This window comes from Manis pentadactyla, chromosome 10 (assembly GCF_030020395.1).
Source record: "Manis pentadactyla isolate mManPen7 chromosome 10, mManPen7.hap1, whole genome shotgun sequence".
Classification (NCBI taxonomy): Eukaryota; Metazoa; Chordata; class Mammalia; order Pholidota; family Manidae; genus Manis; species Manis pentadactyla.
Genome location: NC_080028.1, coordinates 34,690,416 through 34,702,902, shown reverse-complemented (window position 1 = coordinate 34,702,902; position 12,487 = coordinate 34,690,416). Strand labels below are relative to the sequence as shown.

Below are 12,487 nucleotides of genomic sequence, written 5' to 3'. Positions count from 1 at the left end.
CTCGGGGGCCTGCTGTAGGATCATCTGGTCAGGGATGGTGGCAGCAGAATTAGCAAGAAGTGGTCAATTTGGGTCACGCTTTTGAGGCGGAGCGTATGGAGCTTGATAGACTGTCCTGTGGTAGGAATGAAGGAGGGACCAGACTCAAGAGTGACTCCAGGGTTTTCCTTATGTAACACAGAGTAGCATGATTGTGGTACATTTCACCCTTGGTATAGCAAAGCAGTAGTTCATTTTCTTACTTAGCCTTCAAATATGCAGAAGACACTGCTTGACGCTACCAGAAAATGCATGCTGGACGTGGCTAGGGGCACATATCTGGTTATTAACGTGCAATATAGAGCATATCCTAACATGAGGCTCGTTCCTGGTCTGGGCAAAGGGACTTGCTCCTTGGGTTTTTTGTGGAAATACACATTAGTTGAGAATGACTGAATCCATGCTATGAGACAAGAAATGTATACTTAACTAAATATATATATTTACTAAATGGCTACTTAATACACAGACTACCCTGAATGGTACACAGTGGAGCGCGTGTCACAGAGGAAAGCTCAGTCTCTGTTGGGACGCAGATGCTGCCTGTATCCTCTCTCTTTGTGCATCATCCCCATCCTTCTGATTCCTCTTGTGTTTCATGATGTTTCCACCTTATGAAGATCAGGGTCCTTGTTTTCCACCTGTAATGATGTACTTGCTCAACTTGCTCATTAAAAACAGTCCATTGCATTTCTAATGGTGCTTATTTTCTCCCAACTCCTGGCAAAATCACCAATTTCTTATTATTCAGTACTCACATTATTGATGAGTGAAACTATAATCCAAGCCTTTTACTAGGAAAGCAATCCCCATTTTGGTGCCCCACCTGAAAATGGAATTACCACGTAAACTGAAACACTGACGCTTCCTGGCAGCACATCATTACCTGGCCTCAAGCCTCCACTAGGTAACCCTTTCCTGCGCCTTTAGTGTACCTAGTCACATGAAATATATTGAAAGACATTCTCTTTGTATTTAGCTAAAAATTACTCACACACATACACACACAGAGTTCCAATTCCAATTCGGGGGACTCCTAAATGAAAAAGAGAAATGTACACTGAATATGTATAAACTGGATTTCAGCTGAAAGAGCTGTGGTTATAAAGTGACATAATACTTGCAATAAATGTCTAAAAAATCAGCTGTGAACTCACCTGTGCTGTATGCAAAAACTGCAACTCTGACATGCAAATGTGATCTAACTCATCAGAAATGTCCCCAAAAATATACATATCACTGAGTGCAAACACAGGCTCAGAAGTTTTTTTGCTTCAGCATCCATAAAAAATCTCATTATTGCTGCTTGGGCAATTTACCTCAGATTGTGGTTTACGATTCCTGAAGCAGTTAGCAGGTATTCTGCTTTTTTATTACAAGTTTGTATTATTTATTACAAGTTTGTAATTCTTTAAAACGTTCCATTTCACAAGTTTGTAATTCTGAAATGATGTGCACTGTGTTCTCCGAGAATACAAATCGGGCTGACAGTCATCATCCCATATTTAGACTATCCTGCTGGCTTTATACTCTAAATACTGTCTCTTGGATCACACTGGATCTTGAGGTATAACTGAGGCTCCCTGTGACCTGAGTCAGGGCAACCATCCCAAGTTTATTCTTGACTAAAGAGGAGTTTTAAAATTGTATTTTCATATGTATGACAGGGAAACTTCTCTTCAAATACTTTCCACACCTGTTTGCTAGTACCTATAATTAAGTTATGCCATAAATATAACATCATAACATAATACCATGACATTGTCTTGTCATTCTAGAATTTTTGATACTGGCTAAAGTTTGAATCATTCCAGGCCTGACATTTCAGTAATCTGGGAATGAGATCTAATAAAGAAACAGAACCTAGGACTGAGTCGAGGGACAATATCTAGGACAGCAGATGTGTGTGCGCACATGCACATGTGTTTTTATATGTGCTCAGAATTAGGCTGCTATTTCTGTCTCCAAGTCTCAGTCATCCTTTATTTTGCTGCAATTTTTTATTCTTAAAAATGGTAGAATCAAATAAGCCCAATTTTCCTGTAGAAATGATTTGCACAAAGAAGCTGGAGATAGTTTAATCTAATTGCTAATCATACAGGCTACATGATTTCTCAGGAAAGAAGATAAAAACTAACATTGATAGGCACTGGACATGTCAAGAGCATCACAACTATTATCTTAATTTTCCCAACAACCTTAGAAGGTCATTGTTGTTGTTCCCAATTTAGTGAGAAGCAAAGTAGGCAAGGTCACAGGTCTGTTAGCCACACAGGCAGGACTCAAACCTAAATCCTTCTGATGCATCATCTCGTGTAATTTTCACATTCTATACACAAGTGGGGATCTTCCTTTCTTCCTATACAAGTGTATAGTTAGAGCTCATTTTTGAAGGCAGATAGACCTAGGTTCACATCTTTATTCTTAAAAAAGGAAGAGTCAAATGAGCCCAATTTTTCTGAATGGTGTCTTCTCCATCTGTAATTTCCACCACTGGGTCAAATTCAGAATTAATTGCTGGCTTCTCTTAGTGCTTCTGAAATTGAAGGGCTGGGCATTTTGACATTGTGTCAACTGCTATTTTCATTTATGCTAAAGAAAAATATTTCTTTAAAGAAATTATCATGCTTACAGTGTTTCTGTACACAACAGATTTTTATGTAGTTTATATATATTTTCTCTGTCAAACTGTGCTTCCTTTATGTCAAATGAGCAGGGCAAGATTAAAGTGCTGGCTCTTGAAGGGACGAACTCTTGGGCTGATAGATCATGAAAATATACACTGCCCCTAAAATTATATGCTCTTCATCTAATGATTTTTAAGTAAATGCTTACTTTTAAGTAAATGCTTACTTCCAAAGAATAGGATCATCAATATGACATAATGCAATAATGACTTATACATAGTAGTAACCATATGCACACATAAATACACACATAATTTATAACTCACAATAACCCTATGAGGAAAGTATTATTATTACCATTTTACAGACACATTAACTTGACCAAGTCACACAGCTAGACAGTGGTGGGGACAGCATTACAAATCAGAGACAAAATGAAGACTTATTCAATTGTTGGTGTTCTACATGGAAAAAATATAGATCTCTACCTTAACAAGGCCCAGCTAGATTAAGATATATATGTAAAATATAGAATTTTACACATTAGAAGAAAATATAGAAATAAATTCATAATACTGGTGGTAAGGAAGATTTTCTTTTATAAAAATCAAAAAGAAAAATGATAAAAACACATTTGATAAATTTTACATCAAAATTAAAAGTGTATAGTCAATAAAAACACATAATCAACATTGAAGTAAGAGACACAAAAGACAGAGGTAACCAAATTCATACACAGAATATTTTTGAAACCTTCAAAAATCTACTAGAAAATGAAGAATAAGCCCACAGAAAATGGACAAAGAATATGAACAGATAATAATCGTAAGAGGAAAACCAAATAGACTAACAAAATACTCAGCTATTTGAAAAATGAAAATTCGAACAAGAATCACCATGAAATTATCAAGAATGGTGATGTTAGCAAGGATGCAGGGAAATGGGAACACTATACATTGCTGGAGAAATAAACTGGAACAAGCATTTTGGATATTGCAATATGGCAATAAAACATTAAAATGGAATTCTAAATATAGGCATATATCCTGGAATGGTTCTTGCATTTATGCTCAAGGAAACTGTAGAAAGCTATTCATGTGTATTGGAAAGCATAATAGAATTTATGACAGCATAACACAAAGGAAAAAGAAAGCCACCTAAATATTCATTAGAAATGAATAAATACCATGACTAATATTCATAAAATAGAATTCTATATAAGTTAAGAGAAATAATCTATTTTTATACATTTTATAAGTGACCTTTATTTTATACATATATACATATGTATATATTTATCTTTATACATATTTTTATACATATATATATATATATATATCATACCTGTTATCAACATGGAAAATTTCAAAACCTACTCCTCTGTGAAAAAAATAATTCATAGGTCAATACTGACATTATATATTTCAGATATACTTTCTTTAAAAAGATACAAATGCAAAATTTTATTAATTTTTTTATAGCTATAAAAACAAAAATTGTATTAATTAGAAAGTAAACTTTAAAATATTTGAATTAATTAAGGTAATTGGGGCAAAATAGAAAAGACTAAATATTGGATTAATTAGCATAATTTGGGAAACACAGGTATAACAAAGGATTAATTAAATTCAAGCAACATATCTATGAAAACAAAATATTAATTAGGTAATTAATTTGAATGACTAGATTAACAAAAAAATTCTAAAATTTCAGTGGCTTAACCCAATAATTTTTATTTCTTGCTCATATGACAGTCCAGTGCACATTTTCTTGCCATCATATATTCCTTCATGAAGTGATTCAGTGATTCAGACCCCTGCAATTTTTAAAGTCTGACATCCAAAAAAAAATGAACATCTTTTAGGACCTTGCCCACAGAAGGGAAAAGAGATGTAGAGTGAGCACATCTGCTTCTTAAGAGCTTTGGTAAGAAGTGACTTCAATCATTCCACCGAGGAGAAACAGTCACAAGGCTGCTCCTAGAGAGACGAGGAGTTTGGACACGGAGCCACTGCCTGACAGGCACTTCCTCGGCGGCTCTAAGCTGGGAGAAGGAGAGCGAGAGTGTCAGCAAACAGCCGGCCATATGTAACTCTCCGCATCTAGCGTGCTCCTATAAACAGAAGTGCACCAGAAAGTGGGAGAGAAGGTGAACCCAAGAAGGCTTCATCTTAATCTGTATCATTTTGTAGGAAAAAAAATTGATGTATATCAAATGTAGATGGAGGAACAGCTCCAGGAGCTATCACTGTAGACGGCTTTGCTATAACGTTAACGAGGTGTGGTAGAGATGGAGGGATGTGGCTGAGTCTGTTAGAATTCCTCTTTGCACCCCATTGGTTCTGTGTGGCCCATCAAGTATTTTGTTTATCAAACATTTAATCTTTTCATATTCCTGTGAGTTGCTTCCCTTTTCCTTTGAAGTGTCAAGCCTACCCCCTGGTCCAGGATGAAGTAATCTCCTTCTCCCTCACTGTCTTTGGAACCCATGTCTATACGTAATTAAGCTTTGTTTTTTCTACTGTTAGTCTGTCTCATGTGTCAGTTTGATTCTTAGACCAGCTAGAAGAACCTTGAAGGGGTAGAGGAAATTTCCTCCTCCCCAGCAACATTAAAAAAACTAGCTGTATGGGGCTTCCCAGGTTTACCTTCTAACCTTTTCCTCCAATCCTCTTCCTGGACCTCATGAACTTATTCTTGTCTCTCCTCACAGCAGACCCCTCATTATCCCTGAATATGTAATGAATCTGCTCCTCTTTCCTTTGCTGCTGCTGTTTCCCCTTGCCTCCGGCTTTGCCCATCTCCTGAGGCTCTTCATGCAGTATTTTTTTTGAGGGGGGAGGGATGGGGAGTGGTGTCAAAACCACACCCGATTTTGGGCCTTGATGGCTTGCAGCTAAAAAAATCTTCGTGTCACAGTGGCAAATCTTGGGGCAGCCTGCCATTGGTCCCCACAATGTCAAATGCACACTAAGGGATATGGCACACAGAGATGGTAGAGACTGTGGCTGTGTTTTCTAGCTGGACCCAGCTGTGTGAATTTGGGCTTATCATCTCTGATATTTAATATCTGAACTCTAATTTCTCTACTTGTCAAGTGAGGATAAAATGCAGAATCGAGCTTTAACTGAAAGACACTGTAATAACTATCTAGCAAGTATTTACTATATACAACTGTTGTGCTTTGCATGGATTATCCCAGTTTTTAGAAAATACTGTTATACTTTAGATATTACTATCCATATTTTACCATAGAGGAAACTGAGATAAAATGATTTTCAAGTAAGTGGGTAGAGTATGATTAAAACAAAGATCTGTCTAATCCAAAGTCCATGTTTTTAAGCAGTATACATTTATGTCTGGCACATAATACATGTTCAATAAATGTTAGTTAGAAATAATAGTAGTAGTAGCAATAGTTAGTAGTGGTAATTACAGTTTATACATAGGAAAAGGAAATATAGTGGTGAAAATTGTAGTAACAGTAGTAGTAGTCTACAGAGAAATAAACAAAGGGTTTTTTTGTTATTGTTTTCATAGAAAAAATAGCATGATTATATTTGAATTCTACAACACAACTCTGGAGGACGTATATTTCAAAGATGCATTTAGGGAGAAAGTTTCTAGAGCTTCAAAGGCCATTTATTTAGGAGGTTATTTCATTTATTTAGGAGGTTATCTCCCTCTCTCTCTCTATTCCATTTCTATCTCTATCTCTCTATCTCTTCTTGCACATACACCAAGGAAAGGACCCCGTGAAAACATACCATCTGCAAGCAAGTCAGGAAGAGATCTCACCAAAAACAGAATCAACTGAACCCTGGTCTTGAACTCCCAACTAGGAGAAAACAGATGCTGTTATTTAAGCCACCCAGCTTTGGCAGCCCAAGCAGACAAAGATACATACGAAGGAGTTTGGACCTTGTCGTGTAGGTCAAAACCTTCCAAAGTTCAGTTCCTGGACCATCTGCATTGGGATCTCCCAGGGGCTCTTCCAAATACAGATAACCCACATTCGCTGAATCAGACCCTCTCAGAGTGGGGCCTAGGAATCTGCATTTTTACAAATACAAGGAAGGCAGTGAGGACAGAGAAGAGAAAAAAAACACAAAGGAAATAAGAAATGCCCAGGAAATGGTCTTCACTGGCCACTGTCAATGGCTTCCCCAGAAAGTGGGGCTAACCAGCATGAGACTACATTCAAACTGGAAACCAGACCTCTCTTGCCAGATCTGGGGCCAGGGCTTGGATGCAAGGCATGAATGATAAGGGCAAGCCAGGCCAGCAATAGCTCAATAAACCCTCCCCGCAATGGTGGGGGGTCTGCTGATGGTGACTGTTCCCAAGACAGGCATGAAGGGTGGGGCACAAAGGCTGGCCTGGGCCAGGGCCCAGCTGTGGCTGCCTCTCTGTGCTAAGGGTTGGGGTTCTGAGTCAGCCCCTCAGTAAGGGGCAACAGACTTGGGGAAGAGTGAGCAGTCTTGGCTGGTAAAAGGAAGAGAGCCAAGTCCAGATCTTTCTCCTTTAAATGGCCACATCTTCCCTTTGAGAAATGAATAGAGACATGAGGGGGTCTCCTTAAGTCCCAGCCGATCCTCTGTCAGATGGGAATTCCATGAGATGACCCCCCAGTTCTGCGTTGAACTGTGATTTGGCACGATTTGAGTTGAGCAGGAGTCAGTCAGTTCGAGTCTTTGCAGCACTGGTATTCCACAGGGATGTATGTATTCAAGCCCTGTCTCTGGTATTTCCAAACGAGGAGCCCTGAGTCAATTATGCAACTGTTCTGAATGTCAGTTTCTCTTACCTGTAAAATGGGGATTATATATGACCTACCTCATAAGGTTATTGTGAGGACTAAATGAGATTATGCACGGACAGTGTTTACACAGTACCTGGCACATAGTTGACACTTACTGTCAACAGCTATTATTTTTATTGTTTTGTTGTTGATGATATCATTTTCATAGAATAAGGACTTTCAATAAGGCAGATCTCTGCTTATCCAGTGGGTGTGATACTTTCATCAACTTGCTCAAAAATTCTGAATTTCAGTTTCCTTGTTTTACAAATGGAGGTAATGATTCCAACATGGTAGGCTGTTTCTGAAACCAGTGAGATGATGTATAGAAAGGTGCCTTGCACCCAATCCTAGATCCCACCTTTCAGAAAAGCAAAAGTCCCCATGAATCAGGAATGCCTCCAAATACCTCCACAAGCTTCCATTTCTTCCCCTTGAAATGTGCTTTGGAATTCCTAATACGATGGAATGCTCCCTAGGTAAAAATTGCCTTTCTTGGGGACTTTGTTTCTCAATGTCCCTAAAAAGGTGCCGAAAAAGTACCAAGACAACATGCCCCCAGGCTTAACAAGACACCACTTCATGCTTTTCCACAAATCCCATTCCTTTAACACATGGTGTAATGCTTTTGTAATACTTTCAATAAAAAGACAGCCATAGATCCAGAAAATAAATAAATAACACGATGAAACATGCTGAGTTTGGATTCAGTTATTAGCCTTGCACAATATACATTTAAGTGGCAAAAATCTCCACCAATAACCCGGAAACTAGCTCAACTCGGTCTTCTTTCCAGAGAAACAAAAATTCTCAGCCCTTACCACCACCACCACCTAACCACTTGGACTTATGAGTTGAGCTTCTGAGTTGAGCTTGACTACCCTTCCCTACATGGATAAGTCGCCAAAGATGCAGACAGCTCTAGGAATCTGTGGTGCAGAGAAAGAGGGGGAACACTTTCCAGTTGGAACCACTAGGAGTGTTGAAGCTGTCGGCAGCTAAGAAGCTAAAGAAATTAATTTGCCTCTGTGAAATTGGCACCAGATTTCAAAGGTGTTGATGAATCAGCTGTTCCAGACACCTTTGATCTCCAGGAGGGAATCTGTTTATCTATGGATAAGAGTTGCCTCCAGGTAAAAACTACCCAGGCATCCTGCCCATCTTCTTGGGAGATTTTAGGCTGGCAGTGCCCTCACAGCCCCCAACAGAATCAACCCCAGATGTTCAGCAGTCAAGGTAAAAAAATCAGACTGCTCTTAATGTTCTGCAGTCCTGAGGAATGGGGAACACAGAGCAAAGTAAAGACCATGGCTTCAGAGTCACAGACCTGAGTCCAAACTCTGGATCTGCCACTTCTCAGGTGTGCAAATTATTGAACCTTCTTGAATCGCGATCTTCATATCTGTGAAATGGGAGCATTGCCTTTCATTAAACTGTCCTGAATGTCAGTTTCTCTTACCTGTAAAATGGGGATTATATATGACCTACCTCATAAGGTTATTGTGAGGACTAAATGAGATTATGCATGGACAGTGTTTACACAGTACCTGGCACATAGTTGACACTTACTGTCAACAGCTATTATTTTTATTGTTTTGTTGTTGATATCATTTTCATAGAATAAGGACTTTCAATAAGGCAGATCTCTGCTTATCCAGTGGGTGTGATACTTTCATCAACTTGCTCAAAAATTTACAAATGGAGGTAATGATTCCAACATGGTAGTTTCTCTTACCTGTAAAATGGGGATTATATATGACCTATCTCATAAGGTTATTGTGAGGACTAAATGAGATTATGCATGGACAGTGTTTACACAGTACCTGGCACATAGTTGACACTTACTGTCAACAGCTATTATTTTTATTGTTTTGTTGTTGATGATATCATTTTCATAGAATAAGGACTTTCATAGAATAAGGATTCATCAGACGTGTGTGTGTGTGTGTGTAATGGCCTTAACTCTGGTTCAAAAATCATGCCAGCCCTTTGCTGTGACAGGCAGCATCACATCACAGAGTGGTGCAAAGCAGTAACCCAAAATGAGATTCTCTTCGAAAAATGCCCCTTTTGGTGTTCATGCTCTTTCCAGAGTCAGAGGGAATAACCAGCGATTTGACTGTTGAAGACCTGTTGGAGCTATTGCCAATATAAGGAAATAAGTACAAATGAAAGGGAGTGAATTGGATTAATTAAGGATATTATCACTTGCTCTGTTTAATTACCTCCTAGCAGCCGTTCCCAAACTGCTGTCAGATGCTAGCATGTATGCCCAGAAATAAAAAAAGGAAGGGTCAAATGATCTCAGGAAATGATCCATCTTTGAGATTCACAATTCATATTAACCTGTGAAAGACTCCTTTGAGTCCAGAAGCCAAGAATCCCATTTAAGTTTGTTACCTTGGGAGGCTGGCTCAGGACTCAGGAAAATATAGGCTTTAATCCGAAAGCTGACCCCAGTGTGGTTATCTTGAGCACCTTCCTTTAACCTCTCTGTGCCTCAGTTTCTTCCTCTGTGAAGTGGGGATAATAAGGGTCATGAGGGTCAAATGGATGACACACACAGCATGGGTCCTATGGATAATTAGGGCTTTAAAGATAATGATGATTTTCCAACCTGCATTGACCATATGTTGGGCAAAGTTTGGACAAAGCAGAGCAAATGGGGAGATGTGAAAAGGAGTGCCTTGCGGGTTAAAGAAGAAGCCCCTTAAGAGTCAGGCTTCTTACCTGTTTGTAGCAGAATATTTGGTGAATAAAGTTCAATACCGACGCCTGTCAGATGCTGGGGCATAGGGGAGTAGACTGAATGTGATCATTGCCACTCAGAACTTAGGGTCACGCAAGTTTCTGTTGAGTTCACAGCTCGTGAGTCGCTGCCAGAAGCCACTGGCCACATGTTCTAGGCAGATGAAAGCCCAGCTTCCTTCCCAGGCTCTGAATACCACAGGCGAAAGCCTTGAAGGCCAACACAGACCCCGAGCTAAGAAACAAAAGGGCCGCCAGCAACCTTGTCTCTGAGCTCATCACTCCAGAGGAACTGATGGTAGCCAGCCCCGCAGAGGACAAACAGCTTGCAGGGCACGTGTGTCTGGTCAAAGCTGGAGGCTTCAGCGCTCATTAGCGCTGGGCTCCTGGGAGCCCGCCAGCCCTGGGGTCTCTCATGGAGTTCGCAAGGCCCAGCGCATTGCCAGAAAGCTGCCTCGGATCCCAGCACAGAACGTGGAAATGTGCTACCTCCTTGGCCCCTGACCACTTAATCAGTAAGAACTTAAGAGAGGGAGAGCGGGAGAGAAAGGCAGGACGGCCTGGCAGTCCCCTAACACAGATCTGTTTCTATAAATACCCACTACCCAATGTGGTGGACGGGCGAGGGATGTTTATCCGGACAGGGAAAGGAGCTCTGGGAAGCAAGGACGAAAAAGGAGGGAAAAGAGAAGGAAACCAGCAGGGAGGAAGTTCAGAGGAAAAGGAGGGCAGGGGTGGGCGGGCTCCGCAGCGGGAGTGGGGGACCCACGCCACGGATCTTCCTTTGTGGCTGCAGCTTCGGCCTCCTCGCCCAAAAGACGGAGGACGGCATCCAGGAGTGGCCACCGGCCAGGGGCGTGGAGACACTCGCTCTTGGACCTCTCCTCTCCCGGCGTCAGAACCGCTCAAGTCCAGTGTTTATGCCCGGGCCCTCCCGCACCCCGTCCCCCGGGCCTCCCTCGGGCTTGGTCTCACCGTGTGGGCTGCGGCGGCAGCGTTGCTGGCCCGGAGAGGCGGCAGGGCGATGGGGGAGGGCGGGCCGGTCCCCACTCCGGTCCGAGGGGCCCCGCGCCGAGCCCCGGGGGAAGACTGAAGCTGATGAATGGCGCTGTCCCCTCCTTGGCCTGGGAACCACGCGCGGGAGGAGACAAAAGAGGGTCAGGGGGGCGTCACCCAGGCCCCGTCGCCCCGCCCCGCCCCTCTGGGCAGCAAACCCCGCTCTCCCTACGACAGATCCCCGACTCTAGAAACCGCCGTCCGGGGGGCCGACGCGGCGCCTGGGACGGGGATCCCCAGCGCGCACCCACGGGCGGGGCTCGGGCAGCTGCAAAGTTCAGTAGGGCCCAAGCGAGAGTTCGCGACCCCGCGGGGGAGCCGCGCTGGGCCGGAGCTCGGAGCCCCACGTTGCAGGCCGGGAAAAGGACTGGACTGCAGAGCGCGACGGCCCAGCCAAGCCCGGGCGGGAGGAGGCCCGGCAGGCTCGGAGGGCTCCACTCGGAGAAGCCTCCCGGCCCGCGTGCAACGATGAGCAGAACCGAGGCGAGGGCGCGCCGTCCGCGCCTCGAGGGTGGCCCGGGGGCGAAAGCGCGGCGCGGGGGCCCCGGCCCTCCTTACCCGTCGGGTAGGCGGCGGGAGCGGCGGCCGAAGGTTTCCTGGTTAACATGGCCGCTGGAGGAGAAAATGCATTTCAGGGCTGCAGTCTCCGCCGCCGCCGCCTCGTCGTCCCTTTCGCGGGTCTCCCGCGCCTCCTCGCCGCCTCGCGTCCGCTACAGCCAGACACACACAGTCCGCTGTATCCCCTCGGCCCGGGCTCGCCGCCGCGAGCCCCGCGCTCTCCTCCTCGCCGCCGCCGCCGTCCTCCTCTTCCTCGGGCGGCTGCAGCAACCCCCGGCCCGAGCACATGCATCGCCCTTCCCTGCGCGCCGCTGGCCTCCCTGATTCCCTCACATAGGGCGCGGAGGAGCGGGCTGCGCCGCCAGGACCCACACGCTCGGAGCCTCCTCCCGTGATCGCGGGCGCCCGGGCGCCCGCGCACACTGGCTTTCTCTCCCGCGCGCGCGCGCGCGCGCAGGGCGAGTCCCGGGAGGACAACCCCGCCTCCACTCCGGGCCACCGCGGGTGCAGGCCCCGCCCCCAGATCCCGCCTCCCCCGCCCAGCCACACACTCGAGTGTACACCCCGCCCGCACCAGGTCTCCCACAGAAGTCCCTCCCCGCGGCCCAATCATCTGCATGGCCACCCCTCCACTCCCCGGAAAACTGCAGCCTCTGCT

The 12,487-nt window shown here is 43.9% G+C and overlaps 1 protein-coding gene and 1 long non-coding RNA gene across 4 annotated transcripts; both read right to left on the bottom strand.

Moving 5' to 3' along the window:
- Positions 1-459: 459 nt before the first annotated feature.
- LOC130679015 (uncharacterized) lies at positions 460-1,933 on the bottom strand. Its single transcript, XR_008992014.1, has 2 exons — positions 1,458-1,933; positions 460-1,401 (listed from the first exon to the last, which is right to left on the bottom strand). It is a non-coding gene; the product is annotated as an uncharacterized LOC130679015 (long non-coding RNA).
- Positions 1,934-2,101: 168 nt separating this feature from the next.
- LOC130678991 (dual specificity tyrosine-phosphorylation-regulated kinase 2-like) lies at positions 2,102-12,275 on the bottom strand. 3 transcript variants are annotated; one of them, XM_057486584.1, is made up of 3 exons: positions 11,830-12,275; positions 11,191-11,339; positions 2,102-4,779 (listed from the first exon to the last, which is right to left on the bottom strand). In XM_057486584.1, exons 1-3 carry the CDS (start codon positions 11,876-11,878, stop codon positions 4,606-4,608), a joined length of 372 nt encoding a protein of 123 aa, XP_057342567.1. In that variant the 5' UTR covers positions 11,879-12,275; the 3' UTR covers positions 2,102-4,605. The 3 variants fall into 3 exon arrangements, with proteins under 3 accessions (XP_057342567.1, XP_057342568.1, XP_057342570.1); XM_057486585.1 differs by having other exon boundaries at positions 2,102-4,710; positions 11,830-12,273; XM_057486587.1 differs by lacking the exon at positions 2,102-4,779 and adding an exon at positions 7,588-9,980.
- Positions 12,276-12,487: the final 212 nt, after the last annotated feature.